The sequence below is a fragment of the Leucoraja erinacea genome, chromosome 26 (genome assembly GCF_028641065.1).
Source record: "Leucoraja erinacea ecotype New England chromosome 26, Leri_hhj_1, whole genome shotgun sequence".
Lineage (NCBI taxonomy): Eukaryota > Metazoa > Chordata > Chondrichthyes > Rajiformes > Rajidae > Leucoraja > Leucoraja erinaceus.
Genome location: NC_073402.1, coordinates 32,369,361 through 32,392,902, shown reverse-complemented (window position 1 = coordinate 32,392,902; position 23,542 = coordinate 32,369,361). Strand labels below are relative to the sequence as shown.

General features: G+C 45.8%; 2 protein-coding genes across 2 annotated transcripts; one reads left to right on the top strand and one right to left on the bottom strand.

The window, feature by feature from the left end:
* Positions 1-43: 43 nt before the first annotated feature.
* On the bottom strand, positions 44-17,354 carry eif3i (eukaryotic translation initiation factor 3, subunit I). Its single transcript, XM_055656032.1, has 11 exons — positions 17,281-17,354; positions 15,053-15,170; positions 12,319-12,406; positions 11,189-11,254; positions 10,777-10,926; positions 8,966-9,093; positions 6,339-6,449; positions 4,995-5,084; positions 4,387-4,460; positions 1,879-1,971; positions 44-198 (listed from the first exon to the last, which is right to left on the bottom strand). Exons 1-11 carry the CDS (start codon positions 17,352-17,354, stop codon positions 117-119), a joined length of 1,074 nt encoding a protein of 357 aa, XP_055512007.1. The 3' UTR covers positions 44-116.
* tmem234 (transmembrane protein 234) lies at positions 17,351-23,542 on the top strand. The gene is made up of 5 exons (XM_055656669.1): positions 17,351-17,365; positions 18,145-18,296; positions 20,595-20,661; positions 21,940-22,032; positions 23,210-23,542. The coding sequence occupies exons 1-5, from the start codon at positions 17,353-17,355 to the stop codon at positions 23,284-23,286; spliced, it is 402 nt and encodes a 133-aa protein (XP_055512644.1). The 5' UTR covers positions 17,351-17,352; the 3' UTR covers positions 23,287-23,542.

Below are 23,542 nucleotides of genomic sequence, written 5' to 3'. Positions count from 1 at the left end.
TATGTTTCTAAGTATGTAATAAATGAAATAGACATAACGGAACTGTTGCTGCTGATATTTATTTGATGAAATAAAGACTCTGTTACAATTTGGATTCAATGCTTCCGCTTCACACTTCAGAATTCCATCTCAAACTCAAAGTACTGAGGATCAAAGTGGTGTATCCTCACGTAACCATCTTCACCACCGCTGCTGTAACTGTAAACAGGAGAGAATTTCATTAATGACACACACACACAGATGCCGGAGTAACTCGGCGGTACAGGCAGCATCTCTGGAGAGAAGGAATGGGTGATGTTTTGGATCGAGACACTTCTTCAGACTGAGAGTCAGGGGAGAGGGTGACTAGAGGTATGGAAGGGTAAAGTGTGAATACACAGATCAAAGAGGACAATGGTCAAGGAAAAGAAAAAGTCACATTAACCTAGGCTTGGAATTGTTGCAAACCACCCCTGCATGTGGATGGGGACATATACTGCTCACCCCAGTGTGTGGATGGTGATACTACCATATAACCATATAACAATTACAGCACGGAAACAGGCCATCTCGACCCTTCTAGTCCGTGCCGAACACATAATCTCCCCTAGTCCCATATACCTGCGCTCAGACCATAACCCTCCATTCCCTTCCCATCCATATAACTATCCAATTTATTTTTAAATGATAAAAACGAAACGGCCTCCACCACCTTCACTGGAAGCTCATTCCACACAGCCACCACTCTCTGAGTAAAGAAGTTCCCCTCATGTTACCCCTAAACTTCAGTCCCTTAATTCTCAAGTCATGTCCCCTTGTTTGAATCTTCCCTACTCTCAGTGGGAAAAGCTTTTCCACGTCAACTCTGTCTATCCCTCTCATCATTTAAAAAACCTCTATCAAGTCCCCCCTTAACCTTCTGCGCTCCAAAGAATAAAGCCCAACTTGTTCAACCTTTCTCTGTAACTTAGTTGCTGAAACCCAGGCAACATTCTAGTAAATCTCCTCTGTACTCTCTCTCCTCTGTACTCTACCCTGATACTGGGCAAGGTGACACAAGCTGCTCACCTCTGCGTGAGGATGGGGACACGGGGCATGGTGACACATGCTGCCCAAGTCCCTGCCTGCACTTTACCACAGCTTTCCAGAGTTCATTTGGGAATCTGGGGTAGTTTGGGCAAACCCACAGCATGCCCCCACTGGACACACAGTCTGTTCCCCCTCTCTGCCATGCACACCATGTTTTGTACAGGGACAACCAGGTGACAATCCTAGACCCTCCCAAGGTTAATCGTCCTACATTATGTGGCATTTGCCACAGTTTGGAGCATTTGCCCTGCAGTTTTCCAGCACTATTGCTGGGAGGTCAGTCCACGGAACTTGTACCAGTCAGACCTGCCATAGGTTCACGAACTCCGCTCAGTACGAAGGTGTGAACCAGTCCAGAGCACAGTCCCGGTTCAAACAGCCTGCAGTTTGCTAGATATCCTCAGCCACAGAAACATAGGAAAATAGGCGCAGGAGTAGGCCATTCGGCCCATCGAGCCAGCACCGCCATTCAATATGATCGTGGCTGATCATCCAGAATCAGTACCCCATTCCTGCTTTCTCCCCATATCCCTTGATTCTGTTAGCCCTGAATCTAACTCTCTCTTGAAAACATCCAGTGGATTGGCCTCCACTGCCACTCCACTGTGGCAGAGAATTCCACAGATTCACAATTCTCTGGGTGAAAAACACCCAGCAACCCAGCAAGCCAGAAACACAAGCCCAAACACAAGCACACCTAAAACCAAGTCTGCTTGATGAACATTAAGAGGCTCTGAACAGCGGAATGGAAAGATTTTGTTGCGGTACAGTTCGACGTTGTATGATTGTTTCGTTATTCTGCCTACATACCTCTTCCCATCAGGATGGTAGGTCAAGCTGTTGATGGGGCCAAAGTGACCCTTCACTCGACCAAACTCCTCTTCAAAAGACAGGTGGAAAAATCTAAAGAAAGAAACAAAGTGTTATTTAATGAGAAATAATGGTAGTGAGCATTAGTCTCCATGAAGAGTTCAAGAGACATTTATTATCACGCACCAATTGGTTCAGTGAGATTTGAATTACCATACAGCCATAGGAATAAAATAGAACACGACACGCGATAGAATTTACCAAGAACATCCCCCACACAGCAGAATCAACGTTTCCCCACTGTGAGTGGGCAATAAAGGTCAGTCCTCTCCCTCTTTGTCCACCCGTGGTCAAGGCCTTCAGGCCCTCTCGCCGGGATGATCGGAGCTCCGGTGTCGGAACGGAGAACACTCTCAGCGACTTGGAATTCCGAATCGGCCACTTCTTACCGGAGGCCGCGGCTCCCGAAGTCCACTGGGCGGAGATTCATCGCTGGTGACCCCTGGCGAGAGGCCCCAGGACTCCACAATGTTCAAGTCAACGCCTATGTAAAGTCATTACTAGATAACAAGGCTGGTGTACAAATGTACCCCCATCTCTGTAACTGACTATCAAAAGCAGCTGGGCCTTCTGTTGACAGCCTTTCACTGCTAGCTTTTCCTTTTCCCCCAACCGAGGCAGACTGATCAAATTGCTATTAGACTGGGTGCAGCGTTGCATCTGTGGTGATCACTGGCTCCATCTGCCAATGGGGGGGGGGGGGGGGGGGGGGGGGGGGGGGGGGGGGGGGGGGGGGGGGGGGGGGGGGGGGGGTGGGTGTGGGTGTGTGTGTGTGTGTGTGTGTGTGTGTGTGTGTGTGTGTGTGTGTGTGTGGTGTGTGTGTGTGTGTGTGTGTGTGTGTGTGTGTGTGTGTGTGTGTGTGTGTGTGTGTGTGTGTGTGTGTGTGGTGTGTGTGTGTGTGTGTGTGTGTGTGTGTGTGTGTGTGTGTGTGTGTGTGTGTGTGTGTGTGGGTGTGTGTGTGTGTGTGTGTGGTGTGTGTGTGTGTGGTGTGTGTGTGTGGTGTGTGTGTGTGTGTGTGTGTGTGTGTGTGTGTGTGTGTGTGTGGTGTGTGTGTGTGTGTGTGTGTGTGTGTGTGTGTGTGTGTGTGTGTGTGTGGTGTGTGTGTGTGTGTGTGTGTGTGTGTGTGTGTGTGTGTGTGTGTGTGGTGTGTGTGTGTGTGTGTGTGTGTGTGTGTGTGTGTGTGTGTGTGTGGTGTGTGTGTGTGTGTGTGTGTGTGTGTTGTGTGTGTGTGTGTGTGGGTGTGTGTGTGTGTGTGTGTGTGTGTGTGTGTGTGTGTGTGTGTGTGTGTGTGTGTGTGTGTGTGTGTGTGTGTGTGTGTGTGTGTGTGTGTGTGTGTGTGTGTGTGTGTGTGTGTGTGTGTGTGTGTGTGTGTGTGTGTTGTGTGTGTGTGTGTGTGTGTGTGTGTGTGTGTGTGTGTGTGTGTGTGTGTGTGGTGTGTGTGTGTGTGGGTGTGTGTGTGTGTGTGTGTGTGTGTGTGTGTGTGTGTGTGTGTGTGTGTGTGTGTGTGTGTGTGTGTGTGTGTGTGTGTGTGTGTGTGTGTGTGTGTGTGTGTGGTGTGTGTGTGTGTGTGTGTGTGTGTGTGTGGTGTGTGTGTGTGTGTGTGTGTGTGTGTGTGTGTGTGTGTGTGTGTGTGTGTGTGTGTGTGTGTGTGTGTTGTGTGTGTGTGTGTGTGTGTGTGTGTGTGTGTGTGTGTGTGTGTGTGTGTGTGTGTGTGTGTGTGTGTGTGTGTGTGTGTGTGTGTGTGTGGAGACCAGCTGGACATCACACCACAGACAGAGTCACTCCACCCTGCAGAGAAACATCAGGAATTGACAGAAGCTGCAGACTCAATTCTTCCAACAATAGGGCTGAACCAGTGGCAGTTTCAACACCTTACCAATAAAGATTATTGATGATGAAGATAGACACAAAAAGCTGAAGTAACTCAGCGGGATAGGCAGCATCTCTAGAGAGAAGGAATGGGTGATGTCTGAAGAAAGGTCTGAAGAAAGGTCTCGACCCGAAACGTCACCCGTTCCTTCTCTCCAGAGATGCTGCCGGTTCCACTGAATTACTCCAGCATTTTGTGTCTATCTTCGGTTTAAACCAGTATCTGCAGTTCCTTCCTACACAAGATTATTTACGACCATGTAGATATTAAAAGAATATGTTTTACGAGAGACACGAAAGGATTGGCATGATTTACGATGTGATGGGAACAGGTTAGTGGAGCAGCACAGGTTCCAGTCGACTGGATTCCCCTGTACATGAAGCTGACAATAATTCACAGCTGCCTGTGTGAAGGACGGGCTGCGATAAGCAATATAAATGGCCACTGAATCCCATCAAACCGTGACCATGACTGCTGTGGGAGGATGCCACCGGTACATTCACATCGTTTAAATAAAGGGAAACAAGCAACTAATGCCATGATCATCGGTACATTACAGCTCATTGCCCAATACATACCGAGCCTCAAATTTGCCGATTCTGGTTGAGGTGGTGGTTACGTCCATGGCCTCTTGCCCACCGCCCAGGACAACCTGTCAAAAACACCCGCATGGAGATTAACCAGGTAGCACAGGAAGATCATGTGATAGGATTAGGCCATTCGACCCATCAATGCTACTCCACCCATTCATGACTGATCTATCTCTCCCTCCTAATCCCATTCTCCTGCCTCTCCCCATAACCTCTGACACCCGTACTAATGAAGACTCTATCTATCTCTACCTTAAATATATCCACTGACTTGTCCTCCACAGCCTTCTGTGGCAAAGAATTCCACAGATTCACCACCCTCAGACTAAAGAAATTCCTCCTCATCTCCTTCCTACAAGTAGGTTCTTTAATTCTGAGGCTGTGACCTCTAGTCCTAGACTCTCCCACTAGTCGAAACATCCTCTCCACATCCACTCTATCCAGGCTTTTCACTGCTCTGTACGTTTCAATGAGGTCCCCCTCTCATTCTTCTAAACTCCAGCGAGTACAGGCCCAGTACCGACAAACACTCATCCTACTCAGGAAGGATTGTAGCAGTGCGCAGGAAGTACGTGCAGGCAATCTGAGCGACTTACATGTTCCGCGTTAGGAGAGATGGCAGCCGAGTTCACAGGTCGCTCAGTCCGGAATGTCTTCAGGTGATCTAAAGTTGTTGAATCAAACAACTGTAACAGAAAACGTGCAGGTCTGAGAAACACAGAGACAGTGACTTTTACTTCAACCACACAGGGTGGCACAGTGGTAGAGTTGCTGCCTCACAGCCCCACACACCCGGGTTCTATCCTGACTACAGGTGTTGTCTGTACGGACTTTGTATGTTCTTCCCATGAGCTGAGTGGGTTTTCTCCGGGTGCTCCGGTTTCCTCCCACACTCCAAAGACGTACAGGATTGTAGGCTAATTGGCTTTGGTAAAATGATAAACTGTGTAGGATAGTGTTAGTGTGTGGGAGTCGCTGGTCGAAGCGGACTCGGTGGTGTGAAGGGCCTGTTCATTCATTGTATATCTAAATTAAACACATCTTTGTGCAAAGGACCAAATGATTTGGTTTTGCCCTCTGAGTGATGCCAATGTGATGAGTGGCAGTGTGAGTTGCACAAAGCAAGTGCCACACGTCCTGATAACATCCACACTGCTACAGTGGCTGCACAGTTCCCAGCACCGGCTGCCAATGCATGACCACGGGCCGGGACATTCTCTTCATTGAAGCTGACCAAACAACACCTTGACAACCTGCCCCAGCCATCAACAGGGTAACAGTGAACAGATCCGTTTAAGTTTACTCAGTCACAAGCCTTGGGAACAAGAGGTGAAGGTGGCTGCCCTTCATTAACTCGATGGAACATCACTGACAGTTAATCACATTCTTGAAACAAAACTCCACAACGTTACGTTACAGAACAAAACTATCTGGTATGTTTAGTTTAGTTTATTGTCACGGGTACAGTGAAAATCTTTCTGCCATCTGCTAACCAGTCAGTGGAAAGACTATACATGATTACACTCAAGCAGCCCACAGTATACAGATACATGACTTAGTGCAAGGTAAAGTCCTATAAAGTTTGATTAAAGATAGTCCGAGGGTCTCCAATGAGGTAGATGGGAGATCAGGGTCGCTCTCAATTTGTTGATAGGACAGTTCAGTTGCCTGATAACAACTGGGAAGAAACTGTCTCTGAATTTGGAGGTGAGCGTTTGTTTTCACACTTCTGTACCTCTTGCCCTGTGGTAGAGGGGAGAAGAGGGAGTGGCCGGGGTGTGAATGGTCCTTGATGATGCTGCTGGCCTTGCCCGAGGCAGCGTGAAGCAGCTTCACTGACTTGTGGATATGCCCACACACATCACCTGGAACAAGTGCTAAATGTCTGCTTGAAGCTACATTAGACCGAGAGGTTCAAGGGGTGATGTTGTATTGCTTACCTTTGCAGTGTTATCCTTTGAAGCAGTGATAAACATGGTTAGGTCCAAGGATGTCTGGATGTCATTAATTTGTTTGGTGTGCTCCTTTGCTTTAGAGATTATTTCCCCAGACTGTCAAAAGTTTAAAAATAATACACCAATCATTAACATTGAAATATCAATTCTGGTCAAAAATACTAATTCCTACTGTGAAATTAGGTATTTAGTGATACTGTCAAACTATAAAATATTGCCGAGCTCTGTCAAAAACCTCAGCTGCTGAACATGAGATAATGAGGAACACTTATTTCACATACTTCCCTCCAATTACTATTGAAAAGGGTGACCAAATATTAACTACATTTTACAATGTATGCATTTCAAACAAAAATAAGTTATGAAAATACAGATTCATACTTAGGAAAGGTGACTGCAAATCTAAAAATGGCCCATTGCAATCTTATAAATAAGAAACAGAAATAATAATCCTCTTAGCCGAGTATTAAACTCATATATGACATTGTATAGATAGCACAGCGGTAGTGTTGCTGCCTTACAGCGCCAGGGTTCAATCCTGACTACGGGTGCTGTCTGTACATTCTCCAAGTGACCTGTGTGGTTTTTCTCCAAGAACTTCTGTTTCCTCCCACACTCCAAAGACGTACAGGTTTGCAGATCAATTAGCTTGGTATAAATGTAAAGATTGTCTCTAGTGTAGGGATCGCTGGTTGATACAGACTCGGTGGGCCGAAGGACCTGTTTCCGCGCTGTATCTCTTAACTAAATAAATGCTTTTACTAGATGAGGAGCAACTTAATCATATTTTAAAAGCACTCAAGGGTCAGTTACTGCAGACAAGACCTTCAGTTCCAACACTGTTGCAGACTAATGCACCAGATAAGAATATCTACACATTTTTTGCACACAACACAGTTTTATAGGATTCTACAGAATTGGAAATGTATAATCTATTTATTGTTAAACTTATCATGAGTGCCATTTTCTCATGGATCACATCACTTTTAACCTGTGTTTGACATTTCTACAAATGAAGGTGTGTATTTTTGCACAAACTCCTCGATGATCATTCTTTTACCAAGTTATCAATTAAATGTCATACAAATAGTTTGTGCTAGATTATTTACTGACCCCGTTTAACTGGAAAGCAAATATATTGGCTCGTACCCTATAAAACGACTGCTTTACCAATAAAAAAATGAAAGACATTTATTTTATATTACCAGACCACCAATAAAACTGGGCTTGAGCCATCCATTCAATTATAACATTAAGCTGCCTATTCTCCCCACTTTCATGGAATAATACAGTAAAAATAAGCTTCTGTGCATTCGCCCACAATACCATGTCCAAGAGGATAGGAAAAGTCAGAATACAAATGGGTGGAAGTTGCAATGATAAACATGAAGCATTGGCCGAGTATAATTATCCAATTAGTGCCCAGTGCTTGCAATAGATGTTTACATTTCATTAGGTCATAAGGGATAGGAGCAGTTTACACCATTCGGCCCATCAAGTCTACTCCGCCCCATTCAATCATGGCTGATCTATCTTTCATTCTTAACTCCATTCTCCTGCCTTCTCCCGATAACTTCTGACACCCGTACTAATCAAGAATCTATCCATCTCTGCCTTAAAAATATCCACTGACTTGGCCTCCACAGCCGTCTGTGGCAAATAATTCCACAGATTTACCACCCTCTGACTAAAGAAATTCCTCCTCATCCCCTTCCTAAGTGAACGTCCTTTTATTCTGAGTCCATGGCCTCTGATCCTCGACTCTCCATATCCACCCTATCCAGGCCTTTCACTATTATTTGCCGGCGAAAAAACAACCATTTGATTTATTATTGATCATATTTGTTTCCCATCTTCTGGATTCTGTGTACGTTCATGACAGATGGAGTAATGTGTGATGTTCTGATTGCCACACGACAGGTGAGATGTGATTAAGCTGCAGAGTGCAGAGGTTACCTGGACAGGGGGGGGGGCTCCAGTCTATCTTCCCAGGACCAAAGGAGGGTACCAGGATAGGGGTAGGGATGTCTAAACTCGAGGGCACAGGTCTAAAGTGAGACTGAGGAGGTTTAACAGGAACTACATTGAAGAGGCTTGTGCACAAGCACTAGACATATGGAATCTATTCAGGCAGGTGGGATTAGCAGAGGTAGGCATGATGGCTAGCACAGACTTAGTGGTTCGAAGGGCCTCCGAGCTGTACACCTCTACAATTCTAGTTTCTCAGTTTGTAGGGACTTGGCCTTTGTTTAATTTTTGCACTATATATTTTATTTATTTAACTGTTTAAACGTGTTTATTATACTATCTTCGGAATACTGTGTTTACAGACCTGTTGTGCTGCTGCATGTAAGAATATCATTGTTGGGTGTTGGTACATATGACAATGAAACACTCTTGCCTCTTGTGCCACAGACCAGCCGGGTGGGATGTGTTTAATGGTGGGGGCAGGCTGGAGTGGCCTGGAGGTCCACTCCTAATGGTGGGGGCAGGCCGGAGTGGCCTGGAGGTCCACTCCCACCCCTGTTCCATCTTGTTCTTTCCACACCAGGGAGCAAGCAACAGCATTCGTGTGCTGACACTCAAGGCTGGTGATCACAGCAGTTTCTTACCTTTGCGCTAAACTGAAGCAATTCACCAGTCTCAAGTCCAGCGATGACAAACTCTCCAAGAGGTCCCCAAACTGCGCTTGTTATTTTAGAGTCATTCACTGCCACCTTCATGTACGGTTCATTATTAGCTAAAGATCAACAGAACAGTATCAAGAAAATAAAAGTTCTGAATCAAGTTATCACGGCAGAGCTTTGCATCTGCAGAGCAGTTTGAGCAGAACACGCCACGGCCAGAGTAATCAATGTTCACACAATCCCCAGAGCAAGCTCACAGTCACATAAGGGGCAGAATTAGGCCATTTGGCCCATCAAGTCTACTCCGCCATTCAACCATGGCTGATCTATCTCTTCTTCTCCTGCCCTCTAGTTTTACAATCCTCTAGCCTGCATTTGACCAACAGACATCTAAACCCTTCCCATCCATATCTGCCCAAATATCTTTCAAATTCTTATTTAGTTCACGTCTACTCCACCCTTCAATCATGGCTGATCTATCTTTCCCTCTCAACCCCATTCTCCTGCCTTCTCCCCATAACCCCTGACACACGCACTAATCAAGAATCTATCCATCTCTGCCTTAAAAATATCCATTGACTTGGCCTCCACAGCCGTCTATGGCAATGAGTTCCACAGATTCACCACCCTCTGACTAAAGAAATTCCTTCTCATCTCCTTTCTAAAGGTACCTCCTTTATTCTGAGGCCATGACCTCTGGTCCTAGACTCTCGCACTAGTGAAAACATCCTCTCCACATCCACTATGATAATGAACACCATTTATTTTGACACAGATTAACATTAATTTATTGTTATTAAATGTTGTCCTTCCGGCCTTAATCACTATTTTACTCAGATGATAAATCAAATCGGTTTCAGGTATCTGAAAGAGCCAGCTTCTGTTAATACCTGAAGCAAGCACATGTGGAGGAAGGAACGGCAGATGCTGGTCTAAACCGAAGATAGACACAAAATGCTGGAGTAACTCGGCGGGACAGGCAGGACCTCTGAAGAGAAGGAATGGGTGACGTTTCGGGACGAGACCCTTCTTCAGACTCAGTCTGAAATTGAGTATAGGAGTAAAGAGGTCCTTCTGCAGTTGTACAGGGCCCTGGTGAGATTGTATGCCGTTTTGGTCTCCTAATTTGAGGAAGGACATTCTTGCTGTTGAAGGAGTGCAGCGTAAGTTCAGGAGGTTAATCCCCAGGATGGCGGAACTGACATATGAGGAAAGATTGGAAAGACTGGGCTTGTATTCACTGGAATTTAGGATGAGAGGGGATCTTATAGAAACATATAAAATTATAAAAGTACTGAACAAGCTAGATGCAGGAAAAATGTTCCCAATGTTGGGAAAGCCCAGAACCAGGGGCCACAGTCTTAGAATAAAGGGGAGGCTATTTAAAATTGAGATGAGAAAAAAAAGTTTCTCACCCAGAGAGTTGTGAATTTTGTGGAATTCTCTGCCACGAAGGCAGTGGAGGCCAACTCACTGGATGAATTTAAAAGCGAGTTAGATAGAGCTCTTGGGACCAGCAGAGTCAAGGGATATGGGGAGAAGGCAGGCATGGGTTACTGATTGTGGATGATCAGCAATGATCACAATGAATGGCGGTGCTGGCTCGAAGGTCCGAATGGCCTCCTCCTACACCCATTTTCTATGTTTTCCAGAGATGCGGAAGCGTCTCCACCCAAAACGTCACCCATTCCTTCTCTCCAGAGATGCTGCCTGTCCGGCTGAGTTACTCCAGCATTTTGTGTCTATCTTTGAAGGAAGAATAGTCTCAGAAGGGAAGATATTTCTGTCATTCTTACTGATTTGAGCAGGATCTCGGATGTCAAAGAAGCTGACGAAACAACTGTAGCCCATTTGCTTGTCCGTTGTAAACATGACGATGTTGCCACTGAAGTCAAATCCACCAGTTCGCACCGCAGAGCTGGTTTTAAACAATGCCATCTGCTTCCCTGATAATGAAAATAATCAAATGTGAATCAAGAATAGAGCATTACAAATACAATCCCACAGAGACAAAGAAACAAATGACCAGGAATATTATCACATCACAATTTGTGTTTTGTACTCAGACCAAAAGAGTTTATGAACATTACTTTAATACTAAACAACTCTGGAGGCTTACAACAATTATACAGGGACTGCTCGAGGTGCCAGCTGAACATCAATGTCACCACTGCTTTACAGCAAGAGTAAACTGTAACAACATCTCACCTGTTTCACAGTCCCAGACTCTGCACGAGTTATCTGCAGAACCAGCTAACACATGCTTTGTATCCCCTGATTATTAGATTAAGGAGAATAAGAATAATCTAGAAGGAAAATGAAAGTCAGACAAATGCACACACACTTACACTCAGTGTCAGAATAAGCAAAATATGTCCAAGGAGCATTTTATTTGTGGTTTCTTCAACAATGTTATTTGATTGTCATTAGAAGGGACGTACAAATCCACTAGACCTTCAGTTATTGTAAATTGTCCGATCCACTTCTGAGTAGATTGCCCTGCATCTCCAAATATTACATTCTGTCATGGTTCTCGACCTTCATGTATAACGTTTCAAGGTTCTATCTGTACTATGACTGTTCAAAACCCGAGAGATTAAGTGAGTTGAGAAATATTAGAGTATTTGCGGCAATCCAAGACATTTTATGAGATTCAAATGCTGTCATGTTGGTGTAGAGGACAGTACTCAGTACAATGGATTCCACAAACCGTGGATCCTGTATCAACTCCAAAGACATGCAGGTATGCAGGTAGGTAAATTGGCTTGGTAAATGTAAAAATTGTCTCTAGTGTGTGTGTGTGTGCAGGATAATGTCAATGTGCGGGGAATCACAGGTCAGTGCGGACTCGGTGGATCGAAGGGCCTGTTTCCACGCTGTATCTCTAAACAAAACTAAACTAAACTCAGAGGTCGCACAGTATTCAACACTCCATCTGTGCTATTACTGGGCAAATACGCACAGGGTGGAAGGTGTACTCTACTGATGTGGTGAAATTGAAAGAAAATGGACAATTCTCTCACCCGTGGTAGTACCTACTCTCCCTCTGACAAGAACCGTTTAATTTTCAGTTTTCAATAACTTTGGTTCCCTCCTCCACCCCAAGTTTGAACAGTATTCACACTGTTGATGAAATATATAAATGGTATCACATGATGGGCCAAATTGTCACCTGTGACCAATCTGCGACCATGGATTTCACCGGATTTCAAATATTCAGACCATCCCAAAATATCCCATAGCCACTAAAGTATTATCTGTGCTGTATTTATCCAAGTACCGTGCTGGTCACAGACACGACAAACCATAACCAAGGTCATCGCTGCTGTTAAGGATACAATCAACATCGACGCACCACACCGCTCCTGTGTGTCCAATGTAAGTGCCAAGCCTCTCTCCATTCAAAGAATACCAGGCATTCACAACCTGTGCAACAAGAGAGAACAAAGAAGTCATCATGGTTTGCTGATATTATCACTTTGGCCTCACGCCCACATTTCTCCAGCACTGTAACACATTTGCCACCAAATTACTTATTGATACTTGCTAATCAATTGAGAGACCAGATAGATCCCCTCGATCATTAAACAGTGCATTATGTTATAACAATACTAATAAATTTAGTTTTTAAATACTTTGATTAAAAGAATCAATTGTGCTGTCATAAAGGTAAGAATCATCGGCAGCACATAGATACATACAAAATAGGTGCAGGAGTAGGCCATTTGGCCCTTCGAGCCTGCACCGCCATTCAATATGATCATGACTGATCATCCAACTCAGTATCCCGTACCTGCCTTCTCTCCATATCCCCTGATCCCTTTAGCCACAAGGGCCACATCTAACTCCCTCCTAAATATAGCCAATGAACTGGCCTCAACTACCTTCTGTGGCAGCGAGTTCCAGAGGTTCACCACTCTCTGTGTGAAAAATGTTTTTCTCATCTCGGTCTTAAAGGATTTCCCCCTCTATCCTTAAGCTGTGACCCCTTGTCCTGGACTTCCCCAACATCGGGAACAATCTTCCTGCATCTAGCCTGTCCAACCCCTTAAGAATTTTGTAAGTTTCTACAAGATCCCCCCTCAATCTCCTAAATTCTAGCGAGTACAAGCCGAGTCTATCCAGTCTTTCTTCATATGAAAGTCCTGACATCCCAGGAATCAGTCGGGTGAACCTTCTCTGTACTCCCTCTATGGCAAGAATGTCCTTCCCTAGATTAGGAGACCAAAACTGTACGCAATACTCCAGGTGTGGTCTCATCAAGACCCTGTACAACTGCAGTAGAACCTTCCTGCTCCTATACTCAAATCCTTTTGCTACGAATGCTAACATACCATTCGCTTTCTTCACTGCCTGCTGCACCTGCATGCCTACTTTCAATGACTGGTGTACCACGACACCCAGGTCTTGTTGCATCTCCCCTTTTCCTAATCGGCCACCATTTAGATAATAGTCTGCTTTCCTGTTTTTGCCACCAAAATGGATAACCTCACATTTATCCACATTATACTGCAACTGCCATACATTTGCCCACTCACCCAGCCTATCCAAGTCACCTTGTAGCCTCCTAGCATCCTCCTCACAGCTAACACTGCCCCCCAGCTTAGTGTCATCCGCAAACGTGGAGATGTTGCATTCAATTCCCTTGTCCAAATCATTAATATATATTGTAAATAGCTGGGGTCCCAGCACTGAGCCTTGCGGTACCCCACTAGTCACTGCCTGCCATTGTGAAAAGGACCCATTTACTCCTACACTTTGCTTCCTGTTTGCCAGCCAGTTCTCTATCCACATCAATACTGAACCCCCAATGCCGAGTTTGTATACTAATCTCTTATGTGGGACCTGGTCGAAAGCTTTCTGAAAGTCCAGATATAACACATCCACTGGTTCTCCCCTATCCACTCTACTAGTTACATCCTCGAAAAATTCTATAAGATTCGTCAGACATGATTTACCTTTTGTAAATCCATGCTGACTTTGTCTAATGATTTCACCACTTTCCAAATGTGCTGCTATCCCATCTTTAATAACTGACTCTAGCACAGCAGTAGAGTTGCTGCCTTACAGAGACAGAGACCCAGCTTTGATCATGACGGATGCTGTCTGTGTGGAGATTGCACGTTCCCCCTAGGACTGTGTGGGTTTCCTCCCACATTCCAGACATGCAAGTTTGTAGGTTAATTGGCTTCTGTAAATTGCCCCTAGTGTATACGACATAGGACTAGCATATGGACAATAGATGGTCGGTGTGGACTCAGTGAACAAGCCGAATAGATGGTTTCCATGCTGTATCCATGAAGAAAGACTGGGTAGACTTGGGTTTATACTCTCTAGAATTTAGAAGATTGAGAGGGGATCTTATAGCAACTTACAAAATTCTTAAGGGGTTGGACAGGCTAGATGCAGGAAGATTGTTCCCGATGTTGGGGAAGTCAGGGACAAGGGGTCACAGCTTAAGGATAAGGGGGAAATCCTTTAAACCGAGATGAGAAGAAATTTTTTCACACAGAGAGTGGTGAATCTCTGGAACTCTTTGCCACAGAGGGTAGTTGAGGCCAGTTCATTGGCTATATTTAAGAGGGAGTTAGATGTGGCCCTTGTGGCTAAGGGATCAGAGGGTACGGAGAGAAGGCAGGTACGGGATACTGAGTTGGATGATCAGCCATGATCATATTGAATGGCGGTGCAGGCTCGAAGGGCCGAATGGCCTACTCCTGCACCTAATTTCTATGTTTCTATGTATCTCTAAAGTCAACTAAACTAAATATTTCTGAAAACACAATAGAATTAATTTTGCAAGAGTGAAGAAATGGGCAGCAATTGTTCACAATTATCACATATATATAATGGCGTCTAAAGAAATGTCTCTCCCCAAAACGTCACCTGTCCATGTTCTCCAGAGATGATGCCCGACTCGCTGAGTTACTCCTTTTTTTACATTAGACATAGATCGTTAAACATTTCATCATCAGCTGACAAATTTGCCACTGATGATTTCATGGAGCTCAATATGAATTCCATTGAAGTTACCAATGGTGATGTTACAAGTAACATGGGTCTCGTACTTACAGTATCTTTGGCACAGGAGAACACCAGATCTCCTTCTCTGTTGTACTTAATCTGTGTGATTGATCTTTCATGACCCTGTAACAGGATAGGCCTCTGATACAGGAGAGAAAAAAGAAAACTGGATCAATTCAACAGTTGATAAAATAATCATTTAATGTAAACACATATCACATACAATGTGGTGAGCTTGTTAACAACCAGCAAAGCTCTCTAATCCCACTGTACTTCAATCATCAAATTTTTCCTTCAATAATTTTCAGGAAGTTCCCAATGAATTAGTTGCCAACCGAATGTCTCATTTCAGACTCATATTGGCACTGCCTAGATTTACATAGATATTGCAAATATAATTTTCATCGGAGAAGCTACGCAACACAACTCGTTCGAGGACTCAATGTTCTCGGGCCAGGTTTCATTCGATGGGCCCGCCTCAAGAGGCTGAGCTCAAGATTAACTCTAAACTGAAGTTGCAGTTTGGTGTCAAGTCAGAAGCATCTTCCAGACCATGAATTTAAACTTTGGCCGGGCAAGAGACTACACATATTTGTAATCTGGAGCAAGCATCTATAGTTCCTTGTTTCTATGTTCTTCTAGCAGTTTGTTTTTTGCTCCATTAAACCTTCCACTATTACAGAGAATCTCCAAGAGCCCTGTACACTAACTCTAGATTTGGGGAGACGGCAGGAGGATGGGGTTGAGATGGAGAGATTGAACGGTGGAGTATCAGCCATGATCAATATGATCATGGCTGATCATCCAACTCAGTATCCCGTACCTGCCTTCTCTCCATACCCTCTGATCCCCTTAGCCACAAGGGCCACATCTAACTCCCCCTTAAATATAGCCAATGAACTGGCCTCGACTACCCTCTGCGGCAGATAGTTCCAGAGATTCACCACTCTCTGTGTGAAAAAAGTTCTTCTCATCTCGGTTTTAAAGGATTTCCCCCTTATCCTTAAGCTGTGACCCCTTGTCCTGGAATTCCCCAACATCGGGAGCAATCTTCCTGCATCCTGCCTGTCCAACCCCTTAAGAATTTTGTAAGTTTCTATAAGATCCCCCCTCAATCTTCTAAATTCTAGAGAGTATAAACCAAGTCTATCCAGTCTTTCTTCATGACTGTCCTGACATCCCAGGAATCAGTCTGGTGAACCTTCTCTGCACTCCCTCTATGGCAATAATGTCCTTCCTCAGATTTGGAGACGAAAACTGTACGCAATACTCCAGGTGTGGTCTCACCAAGACCCTGTACAACTGCAGTAGAACCTCCCTGCTCCTATACTCAAATCCTTTTGCTATGAAAGCTAATATACCATTCGCTTTCTTTACTGCCTGCTGCACCTGCATGCCTACTCAATGACTGGTGTACCATGACACCCAGGTCTCGCTGCATCTCCCCCTTTTCCAATCGGCCCACCATTTAGATAATAGTCTGCTTTCCCGTTTTTGCCACCAAAATGGATAACCTCACATTTATCCACATTATACTGCATCTGCCAAACATTTGCCCACTCACCCAGCCTATCCAAGTCACCTTGCAGTCTCCCAGCATCATCCTCACTGCTAACACTGCCCCCCAGAGTAGATGGGCCGAGTGGTCTAATTCTGCTCCACATCAACCACCAGCGCCAGGCACTGCTGATTATACGGAATCTCACAGACCCGCTTCTCTTGCCATTCGGCCCACCGACCCTGGGCTAGCCCACAGCGCCTGGTGGGCTGAGGCAGGGGCCCAGTTTTTGGGGTTCGCGGCCGAGGAGGACCAGAGGCCGGGCCGTGACCGGGGGGGGGGGGGGGGGGGGGGGCAGAGAGTGGGGGGTGAATGGGGGAAGTGAGAGAGAGGGGTTGAGGGGGGGGGGGAGAGTAGGGGTGATGAGGAGGGGGGTGAGGGAGGGGGTGAGGAGGGGGGGCTGAGGCAGGGGCCCAGTTGTGGGTTCGCGGCCGAGGAGGACCAGAGCCCGGGCCGTGACCGGGGGGGGGGGTGAATGGGGGAGTGAGAGGGGGGAGGGGGTGAGGGGGGGGGTGAATGGGCCTGAGACGGGCCGTGACCGGGGGGGGGGGGGAGAGTGGGGGTGAGGAGTGAGGGGGAGGGCGATGAGGGGGGGAGGGGGGGGGAGTGTGAGGGGGGTGAGGGGGAGGGCGATGAGGGGGGGAGGGGGCCTGAGGCCCGGGCGGGCGGTGGCGGCGGCGGGGACTCACCCATGTTGCGCGGGTCTCAGGCGCTGCACGGGGAGCGGAAGGAAGGAGCAAGCCGGCGGAAGTGACGGGCGGGGGTGAGAGGGCCGCGGCTGTCGGCTCCCATGGCGACCGTCCGTGAGTCCGTCTGTAGTGTCGCCGGTGGTCGTGGTCGTGTCCCCCTCCCTCACTGTCTCCCCCCCCCCTCCCCCTCACTGTCTCCCCCCCACGGGTTGCCGGGCCCTGGGCAGGAGGGGACCCGCCGCAGCTGCTCCTCCCCCACACACAGCACAGAAACAGGCCCTTCGGCCCAACTCGTCCATGCTGCCCAACGTCCCAGCTACACCAGTCCCACCTGCCCGCGCTAGGGGCCCATGTCCCTCCACCCACCACCCGCTGGTCTCTGATGAATCAGTACAGTGGGGCGGGGTGTGGGGTGGGGTGGGGTGTCAGTGGGGGGCTACTGTGGGGTGGGGTGGGGTGTCAGTGGGTGCTACTGTGGGGTGGGGTGGGGTGTCAGTGGGTGCTACTGTGGGGTGGGGTGGGGTGTCAGTGGGGTGCTACTGTGGGGTGGGGTGTCAGTGGGGTGCTACTGTGGGGTGGGGTGTCAGTGGGGTGCTACTGTGGGGTGGGGTGTCAGTGGGGTGCTACTGTGGGGTGGGGTGTCAGTGGGGTGGCTACTGTGGGGTGGGGTGTCAGTGGGGTGCTACTGTGGGGTGGGGTGGGGTGTCAGTGGGGTGCTACTGTGGGGTGGGGAGTCAGTGGGGTGCTACTGTGGGGTGGGGTGTCAGTGGGGTGCTACTGTGGGGTGGGGTGTCAGTGGGGTGCTACTGTGGGGTGGGGTGTCAGTGGGGTGCTACTGTGGGGTGGGGTGTCAGTGGGGCGCTACTGAGAACCTCTTGTGTTTTGTCTTTCAGTGGAAGCGTTCTGCCTTGTCCTGGTCTCACTACTGTGGGGGGCAACTAACCCTTTCCTTAAAAAAGGCACAGAGGGCATCGAGAAGGTCCAGTCTGGAAACTGGGTTACACAACTATTGGCAGAGATGAGATTTTTAGTCCTTAATTACAAGGTAATTGAACTGTGTTGAGACTCTGCATCAAATGAGTTATGTATAAAAGGCTAGCAATGTCATGTGAGGAAATCACTACTTTAAAAAAAATCATATTTAACATCTTTATTTAAATTGGAATAAAAGATGTGCGTTGTTCTCTGGGGAAATTGTAAAGAATCAAGAGTGTTTAATTGTCATATGTACCAGGAACTGAACAACGACATTCTTGCTAATTGCAGCTTAATAAGCACATTGATGCAATAACGCACAGATAAACGTATAATAATAAATAATACAATAAATCAATAATCAGTTAAACTAGTTGACCAAACATTAATATTGCAAAATCAAAGTACATAATGCAACCAAAGGAAAGGCCATGGTAGATTGTTGATGTTGATGCAACACAGAATACTCCCCGATCCCTCAAATCTCTACCTTTGACAGCTTTGTGTCATGGGTTTAATTTTGTATCCTGTCTGCCTCACCCTGCCTCCAGCTCACTAATTGTGGGCCTCAACTCCAACTCCTCCACACTTCTTGCTCCTTAGTCATGCTAACCGTCTAACTTTCTGACCAAGATCCTGACCAAGATCCTGCTTGCTTCTCTGACCCCTATATCAGGGCGAGCAGGCATGATATTTTGCTGTGAATTTAACTTCGACATTAGTATCAAAGAAAAATATCAACATGAGCATAATTATCATTGACATGGACTAGGAACCTGTAATAGTAAGAAATGAAGTCTTGCATAAATATCACTCATTATTCGACCTCTCAGATTTATCCCAAAGGTGCAGTTAATTACTTCTGAAATGCAATAACTATTACTATATGGGCGTTGATTAGCCCTTTTCTACAGAGCTGGAATTCACAGATAGCTCCAGATAACCTAGTCTTAGAGATTCTGAAAGAAAGAAATGTTTTTCTGAAGACAGCAAAATGTGACTCCTCCGATCTTATCACCGATACCCTCTGATGTCTCATTCCCTACAGCCTCCATCTCCACTATTCTCAGCTGATAATTCAACTGTCTGCTAACCTTCCCCGATCCATCAAAGTCTTTCCCAAACCCTTTCCGTGTTTCCTCAACTCATTTTTATTCTCAGTATTTCTATATTCTACAATCTTTCACCCCATTTAGTCATCAGGTCATAGAGTGATACAGTGTGGAAACAGGCCATTTGACCCAACTTGCCCACACCGACCAACATATCCGAGCTACACGAGTCCAACCTGTCAGTGTTTGGCCCATATCCCTCTAAACCTGTCCTATCCATGTACCAGTCTAAATGTGTCTTAAATATCGGGATTGACCCTGCTCAACTACCTCCTCTGGCAGCTTTTTCCAGACATCCACCACACTTTGTGTGAAAAAGTTACCCCTCAGATTCCTATTAAATCTTTTCCCTTTCACGTTAAACCTATATCCTCTGGTCCTCGACTCCCCTCCTCTGCGCAAGAGACTCTGTGCATCTACCCGATCTATTCCTCTCATGATTTTATTTTGTGATTTCATCAAGATTTCCCGTTTTCTCACACCCGTGTCTCTATCCTTTCTACCCTAGGCGTGGTTTCTCAGCAGCATGCATCTGTGTAACACATTAGTGTTTAGAACTATTGCCTGCAGACCGTTGATCCACCATTTAGTACCCATGCCATCTAACTTTTCTCTCCAGTCATGCTTAGAACTGTTTAATGTTACATGTAATCAAGGGCTGCACACCCATAATTTCCATCTGTATGATCACAGAATCAGAGCCTAGATGGGTAATTAACTTGAAAAGTATCTTGTAGTGAGCAAGTGTGTAGGAAGGAACTGCAGATACTGGTTTACACTGAAGATAAACACAAAATACTGGAGTAACTCAGCGGGACAGGCAGCTGAGTCGAAGGATAGAAGGAATGGGTGAAGCTTCGTGTTGAGACCCTTCTTCTGAAGAAGCAAGCGTCACCCATTTCTTCTCTCCAGAGATGCTGCTGTCCCACTGAATTACTCCAGAATTTTGTGTCTATCTTAGTAAACAAGTATTGTATTGCAGTAAATCTGTGGCTCTGATGGTGCTTTGGTGCATTGCACAGCACATGACTGTACACCTTGTTCCATCCTGAGCAACATCAGTGGACATCCACTGTGCAAGGAATTGTCTCATGTAGGACAGGGTTTGAGTTGGATTCCAACTTGCTCCAAGAATAGTCTCAATCATTCAGTTCACTGACAAATGCCTGCATTAATCTTTCTAGACAGGAGGACAACATGACTGGTGTTGGAAGGGAAATTGCTGTTGCTTATTCTTGTCCACTTATGTTTTCCAGTATTTGATACCTTTCCTTCTCAACCAAAGCGGGTCACTTCTCTTCTACTTCACCTTGGCATCGACAGGTTTGTGTAGTTACTTACCTGTGCGGTTACTTACCTGTGTGGTTACTTACCTGTGCGGTTACTTACCTGTGTGGTTTCTTACCTATATCAGTGCTTTACAATACGTGTCAGGTGTTGTTCAACTCTCACATCTCTGAATCTTTTAGATTTAGGCTTCAGTGTCACGTTCCACTCCAGAGACTAAGGGGAGACAGTCAGAACCTTTTCCCCAGGGTGGAATTGTCAAAGACTAGAGGGCAGAGCTTTAAGGTGAAAGGGTGAAAGTTGAAAGCGATTTCCGCCCATGACTGCGGATGATGCTTCATTGCAAGAGGTTGCCCCTGGTTGGGAAAAGCCTCCCTGAAGAGAACTGAGTTAGAGTGTTGAAATGAATTTTTAAAAATAATTTGCAGTGAAGATTCCGTATTCCAGTATTCCAGCACGTCTCCAACTACAAATTCCTCGGGGTACACATCTCAGAGGATCTGTCCTGGTCCCTCAATACCACCAAACTGATCAAAAAGGTGCAGCAGCACCTTTACTTTCTGAGGAGGCTTAAGAAAGCTCACCAGTCCCCCCAGATCCTGTCCAACTTCTACCGCTGTACCATCGAAAGCATCCTGACCACCTGCTTCACGGTATGGTACAGCAGCTGCACCACAGCTGACAGGAAGGCACTGCAACGGGTGGTGAAAACCGCTCAGCACATCATCGGTGCCCTGCTCCCTGCCATGGATGCCCTCCACCGCAAACGGTGTCTGAGACGGGCCGGGAAAATCATCAAGGACCCCTCTCACCCTAACTATGTATTGTTTGCCCTCCTCCCATCAGGGAGGTGGTACAGGAGCCTCAGGTCTCGCACAAGCAGGCAGGAACAGCTTTTTCAATAACACCATTACACTGCTGAACTCACAGTCCCGTCGCTAGCTATCTTTAGACACTCCCATTTGTATACATTTATTTGCCTATGTACCAGTTTAATTCATCCACAGTCCACACATTGTTAACCAGTATTTTTATTTTTATTTCTACTATCTTGCACTATGACCAGACGCTAAACTGCATTTCGTTGTACCTATACTTGTATTTGTGCAATAACAATAAAGTTGAATTGAATTGGCATTGCAGGGATGGATCAATAGATGATAACAAGGAAATTAAACATTTAATTTAATTTCATTTCACGTTTTCATTGCAAAGCATTTAATGTAACTTCTGTAAATGCTCTGTAATGATGATGTGAATGTACATACATACTCAGAGAGGTCATTATTCAATGGGAAATCTCTGTCTCTGCAGATTTGTCCTTGGCCATCCTCTTGACAAATTCTCTCACATTTGTGTTCACTGCACTAACTGGAAAATTACTTGGGGAAGATATTGGCGGTAAACGTAAGTACAATGTGTATCACACACTGTTTTAGACTTTAAAGACTGTTGTATATAACCACACATCAGTGTTATGCTCCACACAACCTCTTCACCTCTCTCTAACTCCACAAACTAATCCCCATCTCCTGTTTTGTGTTTACTATGCATCTGAACTTGTGTGTTCTCAGGTGATTCTCATTCTACATTAATGACTAAATTGGGTTCTTCTGAAATCTACATTGGACTTATCAAGTCCTCAATATTTATCGAAGATAGACCCAAAATGCTGGAGTCACTCAGCAGAACAGGCAGCATCTCTGGAGAGAAGGAATGGGTCATCAACATTTCGGGTCTTTACCCTTTATCAGGCTGAAGAAGGATCCCAACACCCTTCTTCAGACTGATGTCAGGGGAGTGGGCGGGACAGAGATAGAATGTAGTCGGAGACCGTAAGACTGGTGGGAGAGCGAGGGAAAGCAAGGGGTATTTGAAGGTAGAGAAGTCAATGTTCATACCGCTGGGGTGATGTTCCTCCAATTTGCCCTGGGCCTCACTCTGACAATGGAGGAGGACCAGGACAGAAAGGTCAGATTGGGAATGGGAAGGGGAGTTAAAGTACTGAGCAACCGGGAGATCAGTTCCATTAAAGGTGGACTGAGCGGAGGTGTTTATGATCTCTCGTTCTGCTACCTTGCCAATGGAAATATCCTTTTATAATCTGAAACAACTCTCTTGTTATGTTTCTCCGACCCCTTATCGAGACAAAAGATTTGCAGTCTGATCACATCTCTCCTGATGGTCCTGATGCCTTCCCAGTAAATCTATTTTTGCACAGTTGCATCTATTTCTATATCTGATTGGCAATATGGGGATGGAATGCTTGCAGCACTCTCTCTAACTGTGGTCTTGCTAAGGTTCAACATACAACTTCTCTGACATACAACTTTGTTGCTACATTTGATTTCTTGCATGCTGGGTCATGAGGGGCATGGACAAAGTGAATGCTCACTGTTTTGTTTACTAGGATAGAGGATTCTAAAACTAGAGAGCATAAAATTAAGGTGAGAGATGGGCTGAATGGACTGTTTTTGTACTGTACAGCTCCGTGTTTATCCATGACACATGAATGCATTAATGGTACTGCTACCCACCTATTGTGTATTTGTTCTCAGTGATCAGCACCGTGTTTTTGTTGCAGAGGCGATGGCAGGGATGCTGCTGACCCTGATCGGCATTACTCTGTGTGTTGCAAGCAATATCAGCATGGAAACTTGACCAAAAGGAGCCCAATTTACCAAAACCATCAACTGAAACTCTTCATTCCTTTGCTGAATTTGACCCTCATAAAGTAAGGAAGAAACTGGAATGGCAAGCCAACAAAGACCTTACAAGCAGTTGGATATGTCCTGCCGTTGGTGTGTTCACAACTTCATCAGGGATTTATACTGCACTAAATATTGCAATTATGTTCTATTTGCTGACACAAGGAACTGCAGATACTGAAATCTTGAATAAAATACAGTGCCGGAGT